The 13,219-nt window shown below is 46.1% G+C and overlaps 1 protein-coding gene across 1 annotated transcript; it reads left to right on the top strand.

Annotated features, from left to right (window-relative positions):
- Positions 1-5,416: 5,416 nt before the first annotated feature.
- Positions 5,417-8,186, top strand: LOC148819352 (interferon-induced transmembrane protein 1-like). The gene is made up of 2 exons (XM_088934996.1): positions 5,417-6,207; positions 7,678-8,186. The coding sequence occupies exons 1-2, from the start codon at positions 5,986-5,988 to the stop codon at positions 7,873-7,875; spliced, it is 420 nt and encodes a 139-aa protein (XP_088791122.1). The 5' UTR covers positions 5,417-5,985; the 3' UTR covers positions 7,876-8,186.
- The last annotated feature ends 5,033 nt before the right edge of the window (positions 8,187-13,219 follow it).

Genomic DNA, 13,219 nt, shown 5'->3' with positions numbered 1-13,219 from the left:
GTCCTTTCTAAGTTTCGTACAATAAAATATCATTTAAAAGGCTGTCTAGCTATCGTATTAACGTTTTAGACAGACTTAATAACCAGTTCATAATATAGGAACAAGTAATAGGTTTATTCCATGCTGAAAAAAAGAAGAAAGAGAAAACAACATTTCGCCGTGGAGCCTTCTTCAGGTGTGAGAGAGACAGGGTAGTAGGCAAAGGTAAAGTAGCGGGAGAACAAAGGTTGGGAGGGAGGAGGAGTGAGAGGCGGGAGCAGGGGACAGAAAGAGAGGCCAATCAAGAGGTGTGAAGTCAGAATGGGTGCAGAGAGGTGTGAAATGAAACTTTAAAAGAAAATTTAAAAGAACAGGAGTCTGTCGTTAAGAGAAGGGGAATGTGTGATCCTAGCTGCAGAATAATTTTGGTTTCGGTGGTCTTTCTGATGTATGAGTTCGGAAAACCGTCTTTGAGAACACAGACGGAGAGATTAGAGTGGTTGTGGCCGTCAGAGGTGAAGTGAGAAACAATGGGCTTGGAGAGATCTTTAATCTTCACAGCCCTGACGTGTTCTCTGAAGCGGTCTCCGAGTCTCCTTCCTGTTTCTCCAATGTAGATGGCTGGGCATTTACTGCAAGAGATACAGTAAATAAGGTTGCTGGAGGTACAAGATGCTGTCTGGGTGATCCGGAATTGTCCTGAGGGGCCTTGAATGAGTGTGGTGGTGGATGTGTACTTGCAGGTGATACAGCGAGCTCTGTTGCAAGGGAAAGTGCCTGGTGTGGATGGTTGTTGAGGGCGGTCAAGGGAGCTGTGAACAAGGAGGTTATGCAGATTAGGTGGTCGGCGATATGAGATGATAGGGCGATCAGAAAAGAGGGCCCCAATGGAGGGATCATCCTGTAGGATGGAAAAGTTGTGGTTAATGGTCCTGGGGATAGGAAGTGTATTAGGGTGGTAAGGAAGCACCAAAGGAATGCGGTTGTTACAGCGGGAGTTCCTGATCGGGTTGATGGTCCGGGGGGTGTTTTTGGCTCGGGCAAGGGCCCTGTCAATCACACTGCTGGGGTATCCTCTGCTGATGGAAAAAGGAGTACATTTCGATTTCGAGGGCTTGGTTCTCGAAGTCGATGTCGTCGCTGCATAATCGTCGTAGCCTAAGGAACTGTGAAAAAGGAAGAGAGTTTTTAGTGTGGTTGGGGTGAAATGAGCTGTACAGGAGGTAGCTGTGTGAATCCGGTGTGAATCCAGCTACCGGTGAGCTGTGCTACCTCCTGTACAGCTCATTTCACCCCACATTGGAGAAACACGTCAGGGCTGTGAAGATTAAAGATCTCTCCAAGCCCATTGTTTCTCATTTCACCTCTGACGGCCACGACCACTCTAATCTCTCCGTCTGCGTTCTCAAAGACGGTTTTCCGAACTCATACATCAGAAAGACCACCGAAACCAAAATTATTCTGCAGCTAGGATCACACATTCCCCTTCTCTTAACGACAGACTACTGTTCTTTTAAATTTTCTCCATTCATTGGAAGTTTCATTTCACACCTCTCTGCACCCATTCTGACTTCACACCTCTTGATTGGCCTCTCTTTCTGTCCCCTGCTCCCGCCTCTCACTCCTCCTCCCTCCCAACCTTTATTCTCCTGCTACTTTACCTTTGCCTACTGCCCTGTCTCTCTCACACCTGAAGAAGGCTCCACGGCCGAAACGTTGTGTTCTCTTTCTTCTTTTTTTCAGCATGGAATAAACCTATTACTTGTTCCTTTGCAGCCTACGCATGCTGACGCAGCTACCCACCTGAAGTTCATAATATAGTTAACAGGCAGGTCTATTCGTCTCCATGGTTTTCTAAAGTGGTCTGCCTATATTTTAATACAATATTTTAAATTGTGAACTGTTAATCATAAGTATTTCACATAAATGTAATTGAACTCACAGTGTGTAACTAGACTGACAAGCTCAACCTCACAAGCAATCACACCAAAAACCACAAACGTTGCACGATTTCACACTTTCCTTACCAAATGCAGCAAAGACGGAATGCACAACAGGCCGAGATTACGGTCTTGTGTTTGCAAATGCTTTTGAAAACCGTGATCGTGGGCGCTGCGGAAAAGCTTTGTTTTCCACAGTCGACTGCGAGCCACAAACTTGAAGGTCGCAGTTCACATTGACGCCACTAGATGGCAGCCGTAGGCTTTCAGGAGCGGCGAAGTTCCTGGCTCCGGTTGCTCCCCATGCCCAGCAGGAGCCGACAGTGGAGGGTGCAGTCCAGCGGAGGACCCTCCCGAAGAAGACGTTTTAGCCGAGTTGCAACACATAAAACCCGGGTACTATTGCAGACTTCAAGTAAAGTTATTATAGTATCGTTGTAGGTTTTCTGGCACTGCACTACTTCCAGGAAGGTGGGTATAGGTCAGTTACCACAAGGGAGATTTCCTGGGGATCCACTGTGAGACCCTCTGGCAAGATGCGGTACCCCAAGAATGTCTGGGTACTGAGGTGGCAAGAGAGCTGGAGTGACCTCAGAGGCAGCAGAGACCACAACCCTGCAGCCCCCCCCCCACTAGGAAACTCCGGGTAAACCCAGCTGAACAGGCATGGAAAACCCAGGGCCAGCACACACGGGGGAGAAGAAACGATGAACGTTTGCGTCTACAGAGCCGCTAGAGGGCTGTTCTTTACTCACACCAGTGCCGACGGGCCATGCCTACAGGGGCGGACACGTTCATGACCACCTCTGTGCGGATCCCAGGACCACCGTGGCGGCAGGACGAGGAGGATTCTCCAGTCAGTGAGGACTCCTCCGGCCTCACCGAGCCGAGGCCTCTCCCCGGAGCGCAGGACGGTGGCGGCGGGAGCGACTCTTGCCCCCGCAGGAAGCACCCGAGGCCACTCGGGGGCAACAGCCACCCGAGATGCAGGCGACCTGCTGCTCACCACGGTGGGCTTGAGGGGAGCGCGGCTGCCCTTCTCCAGCAGAGGCATCGTCGACACGGGCGGCCATGGCAATCCGAGCTCCCGCTCAGGGGGCAGCTCCCCGCAGGCCAGACACGCCCTCTCGAAACAGGGCCAAGAGCGCCTCGTCTCCCCAGCCACCTCGGCAGCGGAGGCCGTAGCTGGCCGCCGGTCGACCCCCTTGCTGGAGATCGAGAGGCGCGGTCGGGGACGTCACACACCAAGCGGAGCTTCTCCTCGACGTCAAGAAAGAGACCCCCTCTCTCCCACAGGGCGGCCGCCCAGGCCAAAGCATCTCCGGACAGCAGAGAAGCGATATCCGCCACTTTGGCCAGGTCAGAGGGAAAACACCAGGTCTGCATAGAGAACACAATGACACACAGCGTTGAGAAGCCACGGCCGCTTGCAGGGCTGAGGGGGGCGGATAGGCGGCTCCCGGTACCTCTGAACAGGGCGCGGCACCTCGGGAGAGAACGGAGGCAGAGCTGGAACCGAGGCCGGACGACAGAGCGAGGAGAGCGCCTTCAGCATGGTGCTCGTAGTAACGCACAGGTTTTGTACCGCTTTGATCAGCCGGGATACTGTCGTCTCTTGGGAGCTGAAAGCGGAGCTGCGACAGGCCAGTGTAGGAAAGATATCCTCAGAGCTGGACTCCGCCGTACTGCAGCGCCTCTGCGCTCACCGGCAGAGCCGCGACGGTGCTGTGTCCGAGACGGGCGGCTGAGGCGAGGGGCAAGCAGCGTTCGGGCAGACACGTCCAGGTGAAGGTGGCCCAGGAGAAAGGTGACGAGTCGAGAGGCAAAGGCGGTGAAGATCAAGGGCGCAACATAGGGGATTTTCACGAGCTGCCCGAGAGCAAGCCGAGCTTGGTACAGAAAGACAGTCTGCGAACCGTAGTCAAGCCAACTGGGTCAGTGCAGGAAAGCAATGGGGAATAAGGGATAATCCTAGAATCGAGATCCGAAGAAAAACTAGATAAAACCTAGAGAAAACGTACAAAAAACCCCATTTGCGACACACACGAACGAGTGAGGTATATTGTCTTCACGAAACTTAAATATCCGCTGGTGATCAAGGAAATTAATTAATTACGTTCAGGAAGTGTTCATCTCCGTCCCGGTCCTGATTCTAATCACCGGAAATCGGTGGATTAACACTGTTTCTAACAGGCTGTCTGGAGACGGAGGAATCACAGTTATTAATAATGACACACTGTGACCGGACCTCTCCACCTGCAGAGCAAAGCCAATTGAATAGTGAACTGACACTGGTTTAAAAACCCTAGCACAGGAGACAGTCACTCTCCAGTCGGCACACAGCGGCCGTTGTTGTGTTTACGACGCTGTTGCGTTTATATTCTGTTACTGCGTTACGGCACTTTTTTTAGTTTTTTTTTGCCGTTCTCTGCCAGTTCCAAGACATGTTCAGGTACAATAAAGAGCAGACGTCTGCGGAACCTGTCCATCGCAGTCCCTTGTTTTCCGCTGTGTAACAGTCACGCTATGAGCTCATACATGGAAACACAATTAGCAATTACAAGAACATGTATATGACTTGGTGAATTAATGCGTTTCCCTCAATTTGAGAAACGTTAGTCCTGAAGAAAACCAATGTCAGATGGAATGTTAACAATTGTAGTTTTATCTGTAGACATTATTTTCCCAGATCGTTGCCAAGGTGCCATAATATCAGTTCACCACTAAACTTTGTCTGCTCTTAACAGCTAACAGCAATGAACTAAAATGTTTTTAGGTGTTTCTTTGCCATGAAGTATATAGTGAAACGTCCACAGAAAACCATTGCATAAACGCTGTGTGCCTAATGTCTTTTTTTAATACATCAACAAAAAGTTTTCACATCACTGCAGAGCTTAATCTTTAGAGAAAAGAAGGAATGTAGTTGCCTGACATCACGAATGGGTTTACGGGAAACTCTCCACAGCCTCCTACTTCCTCCCCAGTGCCACTGCCCCCCTCTTCCTAACGACGTTCCCAAGGTGGCCCTGGGGCAGAGACGGGGCCAGCAGCAGGCTGCCCGCTGCCAGGAGAGCACCGGGGCCGTGGCCGGGGTGTGGAGCCCGGATCTGGCCCTGAGGCTGCGGAGCGCACAGGCACGGCCCCCTCTAGAGCGAGCTCCTGTGCTGGGAACGTCGTTAGCAAGAGGGGGGCAGTGGCACTGGGGAGGAAGTGAGAGGCTGTGGAGAGCTTCCCGAAAACCCATTCGTGATGTCAGGCAACTACATTCCTTCCTTTCTGCAGAGATCAAGCTCTTCAAATAAGTACTGTTCGTATGTCCATATCTCACTGGAGAAACCCAACGTGTTTTATAGTGGGATCCTAATGTCTTGTGTACAATGCGTGCTTTCTAATTGTTTGCTGAGGCGCACTGTGCGCATTCGAAATAAAACACCTCTCCCAGTAGCTCTGCAGTGATGTGAAAGAGCACTGAACTACAGGCTTCGGAAACCAAAGCTGAGTTACGCTAAACAAGATACCAGCAACAAAAAATGTCGCTACTAATGCAATCTCGAACACTGCTATAAACGGAGACAGACAGTTTAGGAGCTCCGACTGATCCAGCTTGTTACGGATTTCTTCATGCTTTATATAACTGCACAACATTACACCAAATCATAAAAGTGAGTCGTGATGAAAACATCCGGCATTTTGGTCGTTTTCTTCAAAGTCAGGGCGTCATGGAAAAAAGAAGAGAAGAGCAGGATTTTTTTTCTTTCGACGCATTAATTTGGTTTTCGGGAAAAGGGGGTACCCGAAGGTAATGTGAGGAGGCAACAGCATCAGTGGAATTCCATTCCTTATTTGGGGGCAAATCACAGAAGCCCTACTCCAGCTGCTGGGGCGGAGGCAATGACGTCACCTATTGGGGAGAACAGGGGACGGCGATCAAACGGGTCTCGTGTGCGCTCGGGGATAAAAGCATCCTTCCTTTATATTCCGGACACACTCTGCATCCCCTGGTGTTGTTCTCTGTCTTCCCGGGCTCGGTTTGCGGTGTCTTCACGGGACAGGGTCGATAGCCAGCATGGAGAACTTGAAGTATTCGCCAGAACTTCTGCCAATGCAGGGCAACAGCTACGAGCGTCTGAAAGAGCCGCGGGTCGTGACTTTGGCGAGCAATGCCGCGGTGGTCAACATGGGTCCCCCTGCGAAACCGCCTCGGGACCACATCATCTGGTCCCTCTTCAGCACCATCTATATGAACTATTGCTGCCTGGGATTTGCGGCTCTCTGTTACTCGATCAAGGTGAGTGCGAACAGCCGAGCTCTCTACCGTTTGCGCTTCGCTTATACAGCGCGCCTTGATTTCCGAGGTGCACTGTTGAACGCTTCTATCCCTCCAGAGCACCCGTTACTGCGGTATACGTGTTAAAAATAAAAGCAGGTAAAAAGTGATCCTTTTTGGGGCCTTAGAACGGTTTCTCAAGTGGCGTGAACCGTATTTGTTCTACCTTATCTTTTTTTGTGTGTATGTATATATAAGCAATATTTTTAATATAAAAAGACCCGGTTTAAAGAATGGCATTTGAAGGGACCGCAGATAGATCTTTTCGTTTCTTTTATGATTTGGGATCTGGTCAGGCTAACACTAGAAAAAGTTTGCGTGTTGGAAATATTTTTTTTTCTACTCCAGGAATAGTATAAGTGATTTAATGTTACTCGCTATGATTTAATGTTTCTACAGGAAAAAAATAAACAAATCGCATGTAGACACGTCAAGCTTCCAATGGAAGCCCACTAGCTTCTGTCTGTTGTGCCCAAGATGCCATATACAGTAAATGGCTCTTTTGTTCTAAGCTTGGGAAGGGTGTAATATATCCTGTTACAGTGCTCGACAGCGCTGTGGGTTAAGAGGAGCACCACTAACAATGAGACCGAGCTCAGGGTAGTCTCCCCCCCCAGAATTTGGGGGCCCTACTTGGGGAGTCTCTCTAAAATGCAACTCCTTGTTCACCGGGACAGTTTGAGATGTTTCTATTGACTTGAAAAAATGGCACTCAATATCCACAGCAAATGCTTAATAATGATCAGTGGTTTATTCTTCTCTGGGTGTGATGGATTGCAGGAATAATGAATTTTACCAGCCTGACAAGAGTGGCTTTATATATCCAAGAGACAGGTTGTGGATTTTGGTGCCCTTTCTGAAAAGAGCCTTCGCCCCAGCCTTGTGGGAGCCCTGCCACAGACTAGTGCCGCGCACATGCACTCTTCGACATGCTTTGGAAACCAGGGTGCAATCCAGCCAGGCTATCTGATCTTCTAGGCTCATGGTGGGGGATTAAGCAACTACAGACGTTACTAAAAGTGCAGTACTTCATCAAATGCGATTGCACTCAGACATTCAATAACCTTGAAGCAGTCTTGTCGTGGTGAATATGGAGTAATTGCATGGGATGTCAGTGAGATGTCACTGGAATATTGGTGGTGCGGATCACAAGGCTTGTCAGAACATGAACGGTTGCTGCATCTTGGGGCTTCAGATGGTCCCGAGAGTCCCACTGAGTGGGTTCTCGCCCTGCGTCCTTTCATCAGCGCAGATGGACAGCTCGCTCCAGATTCCCACAGCGCAAAGGCTCTTGCTTTGCTGGAGACCCATCCTGCTCTGTTCTGGATGGAGCTGCAGCTGTGCTGGGCTCATTCCTGGACGGAGATGCGTGGCGGCGCGGTCAGTCCCCATCCTCCTGATGGTGATGTGTGTTTGTGTCTCCCGCTGCAGGCCAGGGACAGGAAGGCGCTCGGGGACCTGGAAGGCGCCCGGGGGTATGCGTCCACCGCCCGCTGCTTCAACCTGACCACCCTGATCTTGTTCCTCATCACCGTCCTGGTCCTCATTATCCTCATCTCGGTGGGAGCAGTGTACCCCATGGAGCTGCGGCCGGTCCCACCTTCCCTCAGAGAGCCGGGGGGTGTCTAATGCGCTTGCCCCCTCCAAGAACGTCACTCGTACTTGGTTGTTCTGACTCTTTTTTTTTGTACACGAGACTTGAGTTTTCTACTTTTGTACTGCTCTTTGTGTAGCGTCTCCTTTGAAAAGTTTGTCTGACTTTCTTCTTGTGCAACCGTCTGTGAATGTGATTTAGTTCTTTTTTATTCCCCCATCTGCTTGTAATTGTGGTTCTGAGTTTGGATTTAGTTTTTCTTCTCTTGGTGTGTGTGTGTGTGTTGAATGAAGCCTACGGGTCAGAGATGTAAATGGAACGCATTAAACTTTGACTGGCAAAAAATCTGGACTCAATGTTTTTTTTTCCTCAGATCTTTGAGTAAGAGCTGATTTGCCAACTATTATTTTTTCTCATAGACTTCTTCAGAATCAGCTTTGAAGCACTCACTAGTGTGGCACAAATGGAACACTCCAGTGTAAGAGAACTTCTGTGCACCCAGAAAGCAGTCACCTCTCTGGTGGGGTGGACAATTAAGTGTACTAATAACTTTCCACTTGATTTTATGTTGTCTGTTATTGGGGAATTAATAATACATTTTTCTTATTACAGTAGAACCCTCAATGATCACCACTTGAAATGGCCAACCTGATCAATGTTGCTACAGCACAGCTGTGTCTGTGGTACAAACATCAGACTTTTACAAGACTGTAAGCCTCCAGTCCCTCATAATTCATTAACATGGTCCTGGAGGGCTGGGGTATCTGGTTTTCAGTCCTGCCAGGACATTAGAGACAAAAATCAGGTTGTTATTGGTTTCACTGAACCAACTGAATAACTTGTTCACACTCTTCAAGGTGCTGATGCATCAGAGATCTCCCAAACCTGCAGACATTCCAGCAATCCAGGACAAAGACTGGGGATCTGGCGGCATATACCTAAGGTTTTTCTTAGGATGGTGTTTTGTAATAGCTGGGTTATCTGTGTCTCAAGGCTGCCTACTTAATCTTGAAATAAGGACACAGGCTCCATTGCAAGAGTTCTTAAACTTGTTTTATTGGAGGACCAGGCTGAAGGAACAATTAAAAGGAGGCTGAAATTACAGGAGTGTCCTGTAGGCGACACAATGCCTTGGCAAACTGTGGTTTTTCTGGGTAATCAGGTATCAACAAATGTTAATACATCGCTCTCTGGGTCCTTTTGTGAGGAATGTTCTCAATAGTGGCACAGCCCACTGATTATTGTTATTTTTTAGTTTGTAATGCAAACATAATTCCAAGGTTTGCATTACCTGGGTGAGAAGCTCTGTAAGAGTGCGCACCAAACCTTTTCCATCTTTTGTCAGGGTCTGAGAACTGTGATAGACAGAAATGGAGATGTTTAACATCTAGCTAGGTCCTTGCCATTATTCCAGGCTCAGGCTGAATTTTGATGGGTATCCAGAAGCGCTCATCAACAAATTGCTGAACCACCTTAAGCACAACTTTATTATTTAACTCAAAGAGCCTCTCCTTGCCAAGTTTTTCTTTTTACGTGTTTGTCTTGTGAGAAAAAATGATTGCATAACAGTCATGTGGAAATGAGGGAGGGGGTCCCCTTTGACAGGGTGGGATAAATTTGAGTTCTTTTGGGGTTATATATAAAAGATCACGTGCCAAGTTTAATGAAATTAAGAGTGTGGTTACACGCTTGGCTGAGTGAAATATCCACAGGAATTTTCCCAGCTTATCTCCACTGTAAAGCAGCCCAGACCAGACAGAAATGTAAGAAAGTTTGATACATATGATCTCATGCAGTCATTTTTTTAAAGAAGCCAGGGTGTCTCCTTCAACAGCCTGACTGGGTAGTTTGTTCCACACACCCCCAACCATCTGTGTAAACCTGGAATAACAGTGTGACTGAGAGGATGGAGCAGTTTACTCTTGTATAAGGAGTCATGTAGGTCAGACAGTTCAGGTTTGGGGTGGGCAGTCCCAGAGGGTTGGTGTTTCTGCAGGTTTACCTCTATTCTTAATGCCCAAAACCAGTTCATAATTGACTTAATGGGATCTTTTGACAACATTCTCCAGCCCGATGGGAGCTGGTGTTTGGAAGAGATCTAGAAAGCCTTCAGACTCAACAGCCCTCCAGGACCGGAACTGAACACCCCTGCACTAGAGCGTGACCTGCAGAATGAAGTATGTGATCTGGGTCTGCTTCCTCCTAGATACCCACTGTTTGCTGTCAGGGGAAAATCAGGAGCGATAGAAGATATATATGTCCTAAACTTCCCCTGAAAGAAGCCAAAGAAAATTGTTTATTCCATTATGCAGGAAACTCATTAGCGGAAGGTTTTGTCCTGTGATCCCAGGATAAGATACTGTGTTTACTGTGACCCTATCCAGGGAAAACAGTGTGAGAGAGAACACACGATTTCTCACTGGGGACAGAATACGGATCCATCTCTGGGAAACAGAGAAAAAGATCATTTTGAAGCCAATAATACCCAGCCTGCACTGCTTCAGAGGCTGAAGTAAATGGAAAATGCACATGATCACATCTGGGTACCACACAAACTCCATACAGAAGATGTTCCAGCACATAATTGAGCCAGGACAGAAGAGTTTTGAGGCCATAGTGCTTAACACCATGCCAGTCTGCTGCTTATTCCATGTAATATTTTTAATGAGCAGCTCCTTATTTTTCTTACCATGCTGTAGACCATTTCATCCCATGCTTTTTCCTGGAGCTATCACCCCAAATCCTCAGGCAAAAAGACTGACCAAGAAAAAAAAGGTTCTTTATTAGTTATAGTCATCCTTTATCAGTCTCACACTGTTATTGTGTTTGTAAAAATCAGCCTCACATTGCTTATTGATAACTGTTGCAGGGGAAGGTTTTCTGTTAACTTTTAGACAATTAACATGTAATTGTCCTTTCTTTTGTGAAATAGTCACTTAAAAAGGATTTTAAGAGGAGCCTGGTATTTAAGAAACTCAAGTACTGTTTTCACCGCAGTGGCAGCTACATTGAATCTTTTGACAGGTTGGAAAATGGCACTAGAAAGAAGAAGAGAATATCTGAACTCCAGACTTGGCCACACCAGTGGTAACGTTTTTATAACTTGCTAGCTGTGGTGCTATTCCAGAGGATAAAACAGGGCCCTTTATTTCTGGTTTGTTTCTGCTTGGCTGGGACAAAGACTAGAGCTTCCAATAAATCATGCCAGAAACAATGGTAACAATTAACACTGACAGAATGTTTATTCACAGATAAACGCCAGAGAGTATCTGTTTATTTCTACATTATACACACATTTAAATTGAATTGTGTTTTGCTTGCAGGAATGTCCTTGCTTTCCTGAGCGAATGAAGCATGATGATATTGCCTCAATGCTACTCTCTAGTCTTAACATTTTGTTTTTAAAAGGAATGGAGTCCATTTGCAAAACACTTTGTGTTTTTCTTTCTTTACTAGGGATGATATTGAAAACCTCATTTCTCTCTTGCTTTATTTTTACATTTCTGGAACACATTTTATCCTGGTTGAAACAGTTTGCAAGAATGGTCCAAGAACTTTCTTTAATATAGTACATTGCAGCTAATCGAGCCTTCACCTTAATGCCAATATTTATTGCACCAAATGCAAATTAAATGTAAAAGACATTTGCAGGCTTTTTTAAACCTTAAGTTGAAGAAAAAATTAAAATTAAGAAAAAACGTGTTTCTAATCCTTCCAGAAGTTGTTTCTTAAGTAGTGTTGTTACTGGATGAATGAGATAATGACAAAACAGAACTAGATCATTAAAAGCACATCAGATATGTGTTACCTGCAAAATAATGGATCAATAGTAAGGGCTGAAATGTAGGAGTTATCTATATCGACACGATTCAGCTCCAGGTTATGGGTGTCTTTACATTTTCCCTGATTTCAACCTGAAGAAAATCTCGAGAGAGTGAATAAGTAGTTCTGTTAAGCTGCAGAACAGATGCAGGATGAAAATCAAGGACTCTTTGACACTCAAGGATCACTTGGCAGTAGCCTGAAAGATGCTATTCTGACTTTAAAAAAACGTTGTTTTAACAAAATTCGTTTAATTAGCACAATGCACAATTAAGTGACACAGGAACTGCACATATGGTATATATTATGCAGAAATTTAGGAAACTAAAGGTTAATTATTGATGTCATACAGTAGCTCTAGTAATTCAGTGTAAATGTTAAGCCTGTCTGTAAAGAATTGGTTGCTGTACAAAAACACATGCCGCAGGGCGTAAATGTGCAGGAATTTCAGTTCACAGTGACGCATTCAGCAGACTTGGACAGCAGCTCTTCGTAAAGATCTTACAGAGACTAACCAACAAAGCACAGCTAGACCTGCAAGCAATTCTGTTGGCTTTGAAACTTTGCCTTTGAAAGTTCCATTGCTTGGAATGTTTTCATTTAATCCTTGAAAGTACGTTTTAGTCTGTTCATGCTTGCATTATGCTGTTATACTCTCACCAATAGTGAAAACAAGCTGGGATGCTGATTTTTTAGATACTGTAAACATGCTGTCTGCATTTTCATTCTTTCAACTTCCTCTATCCCAATGATGGTGTCTGAAAAGGGGTGTCTGCTCCAGGGATCTGCATGACTTTAATACTTATTTGTAAAATCAGTGCAAAGATTATGGTTTAATTTTGTAAGAGCTCAGAGAGTGTCCTTAACTATATGCAGACATGTTTATCACTAACTGTTATAAAAAAACATAAAACATTTATATTCTGAGGATGAAATCAATTTGATTAGAGGTACAGACGAATAAGATGTCAATGATTAAGTTAATGAAGTTAATGAAGTCAAACTCATATACACTATTTTTTACAATTAACATCCATTCTATAGAAACGTAAACATCACAAAACTTTACTGCAAGGACATTTGTTTGTTTATTCATATTTAAATCTTACACATTCTTTAAACTAACATTCATTCTATTGTAACCTTGGCACATTGTTTTAATATACAGTACTATTCTCCCACAAAACAACTGTTCGCAGTGCAGTTACCGCTGCAGACTCAAAGCTGTGATATTTACGGTCGCTCCCACTAGAGGGGAGTAGATCCACATCCATTCCAGTTATATTGTATTTTATTTCCGTCCATCCATTTTCAAACCACTTGTCTAGTACGTGGACATAACCCAGCATCCTGGACAGGACACCAGTCCATCACAGGACACACACACACTCACACACCCTGGACAGGACACCAGTCCATCACAGGACACACACAGACACACACACACACTGGACAGGACACCAGTCCATCACAGGACACACACACACTCACACACCCTGGACAGGACACCAGTCCATCACAGGACACACACAGACACACACACACACTGGACAGGAC

Source organism: Atractosteus spatula, chromosome 16 (genome assembly GCF_055471065.1).
Source record: "Atractosteus spatula isolate fAtrSpa1 chromosome 16, fAtrSpa1.hap1, whole genome shotgun sequence".
Classification (NCBI taxonomy): Eukaryota; Metazoa; Chordata; class Actinopteri; order Semionotiformes; family Lepisosteidae; genus Atractosteus; species Atractosteus spatula.
The sequence above is the reverse complement of the archived record's forward strand: the minus strand, read 5'-3'. Positions and strand labels throughout refer to the sequence as shown.

Excerpts from the sequence above, each read along its gene's own strand:
- LOC148819352 (XM_088934996.1), top strand. The coding sequence starts at position 5,986 with ATGGAGAACTTGAAGTATTCGCCAGAACTTCTGCCAATGCAGGGCAAC. Across the intron at positions 6,208-7,677 it reads CTCTCTGTTACTCGATCAAG|GCCAGGGACAGGAAGGCGCT; the intron begins GTGAGTGCGAAC and ends CTCCCGCTGCAG.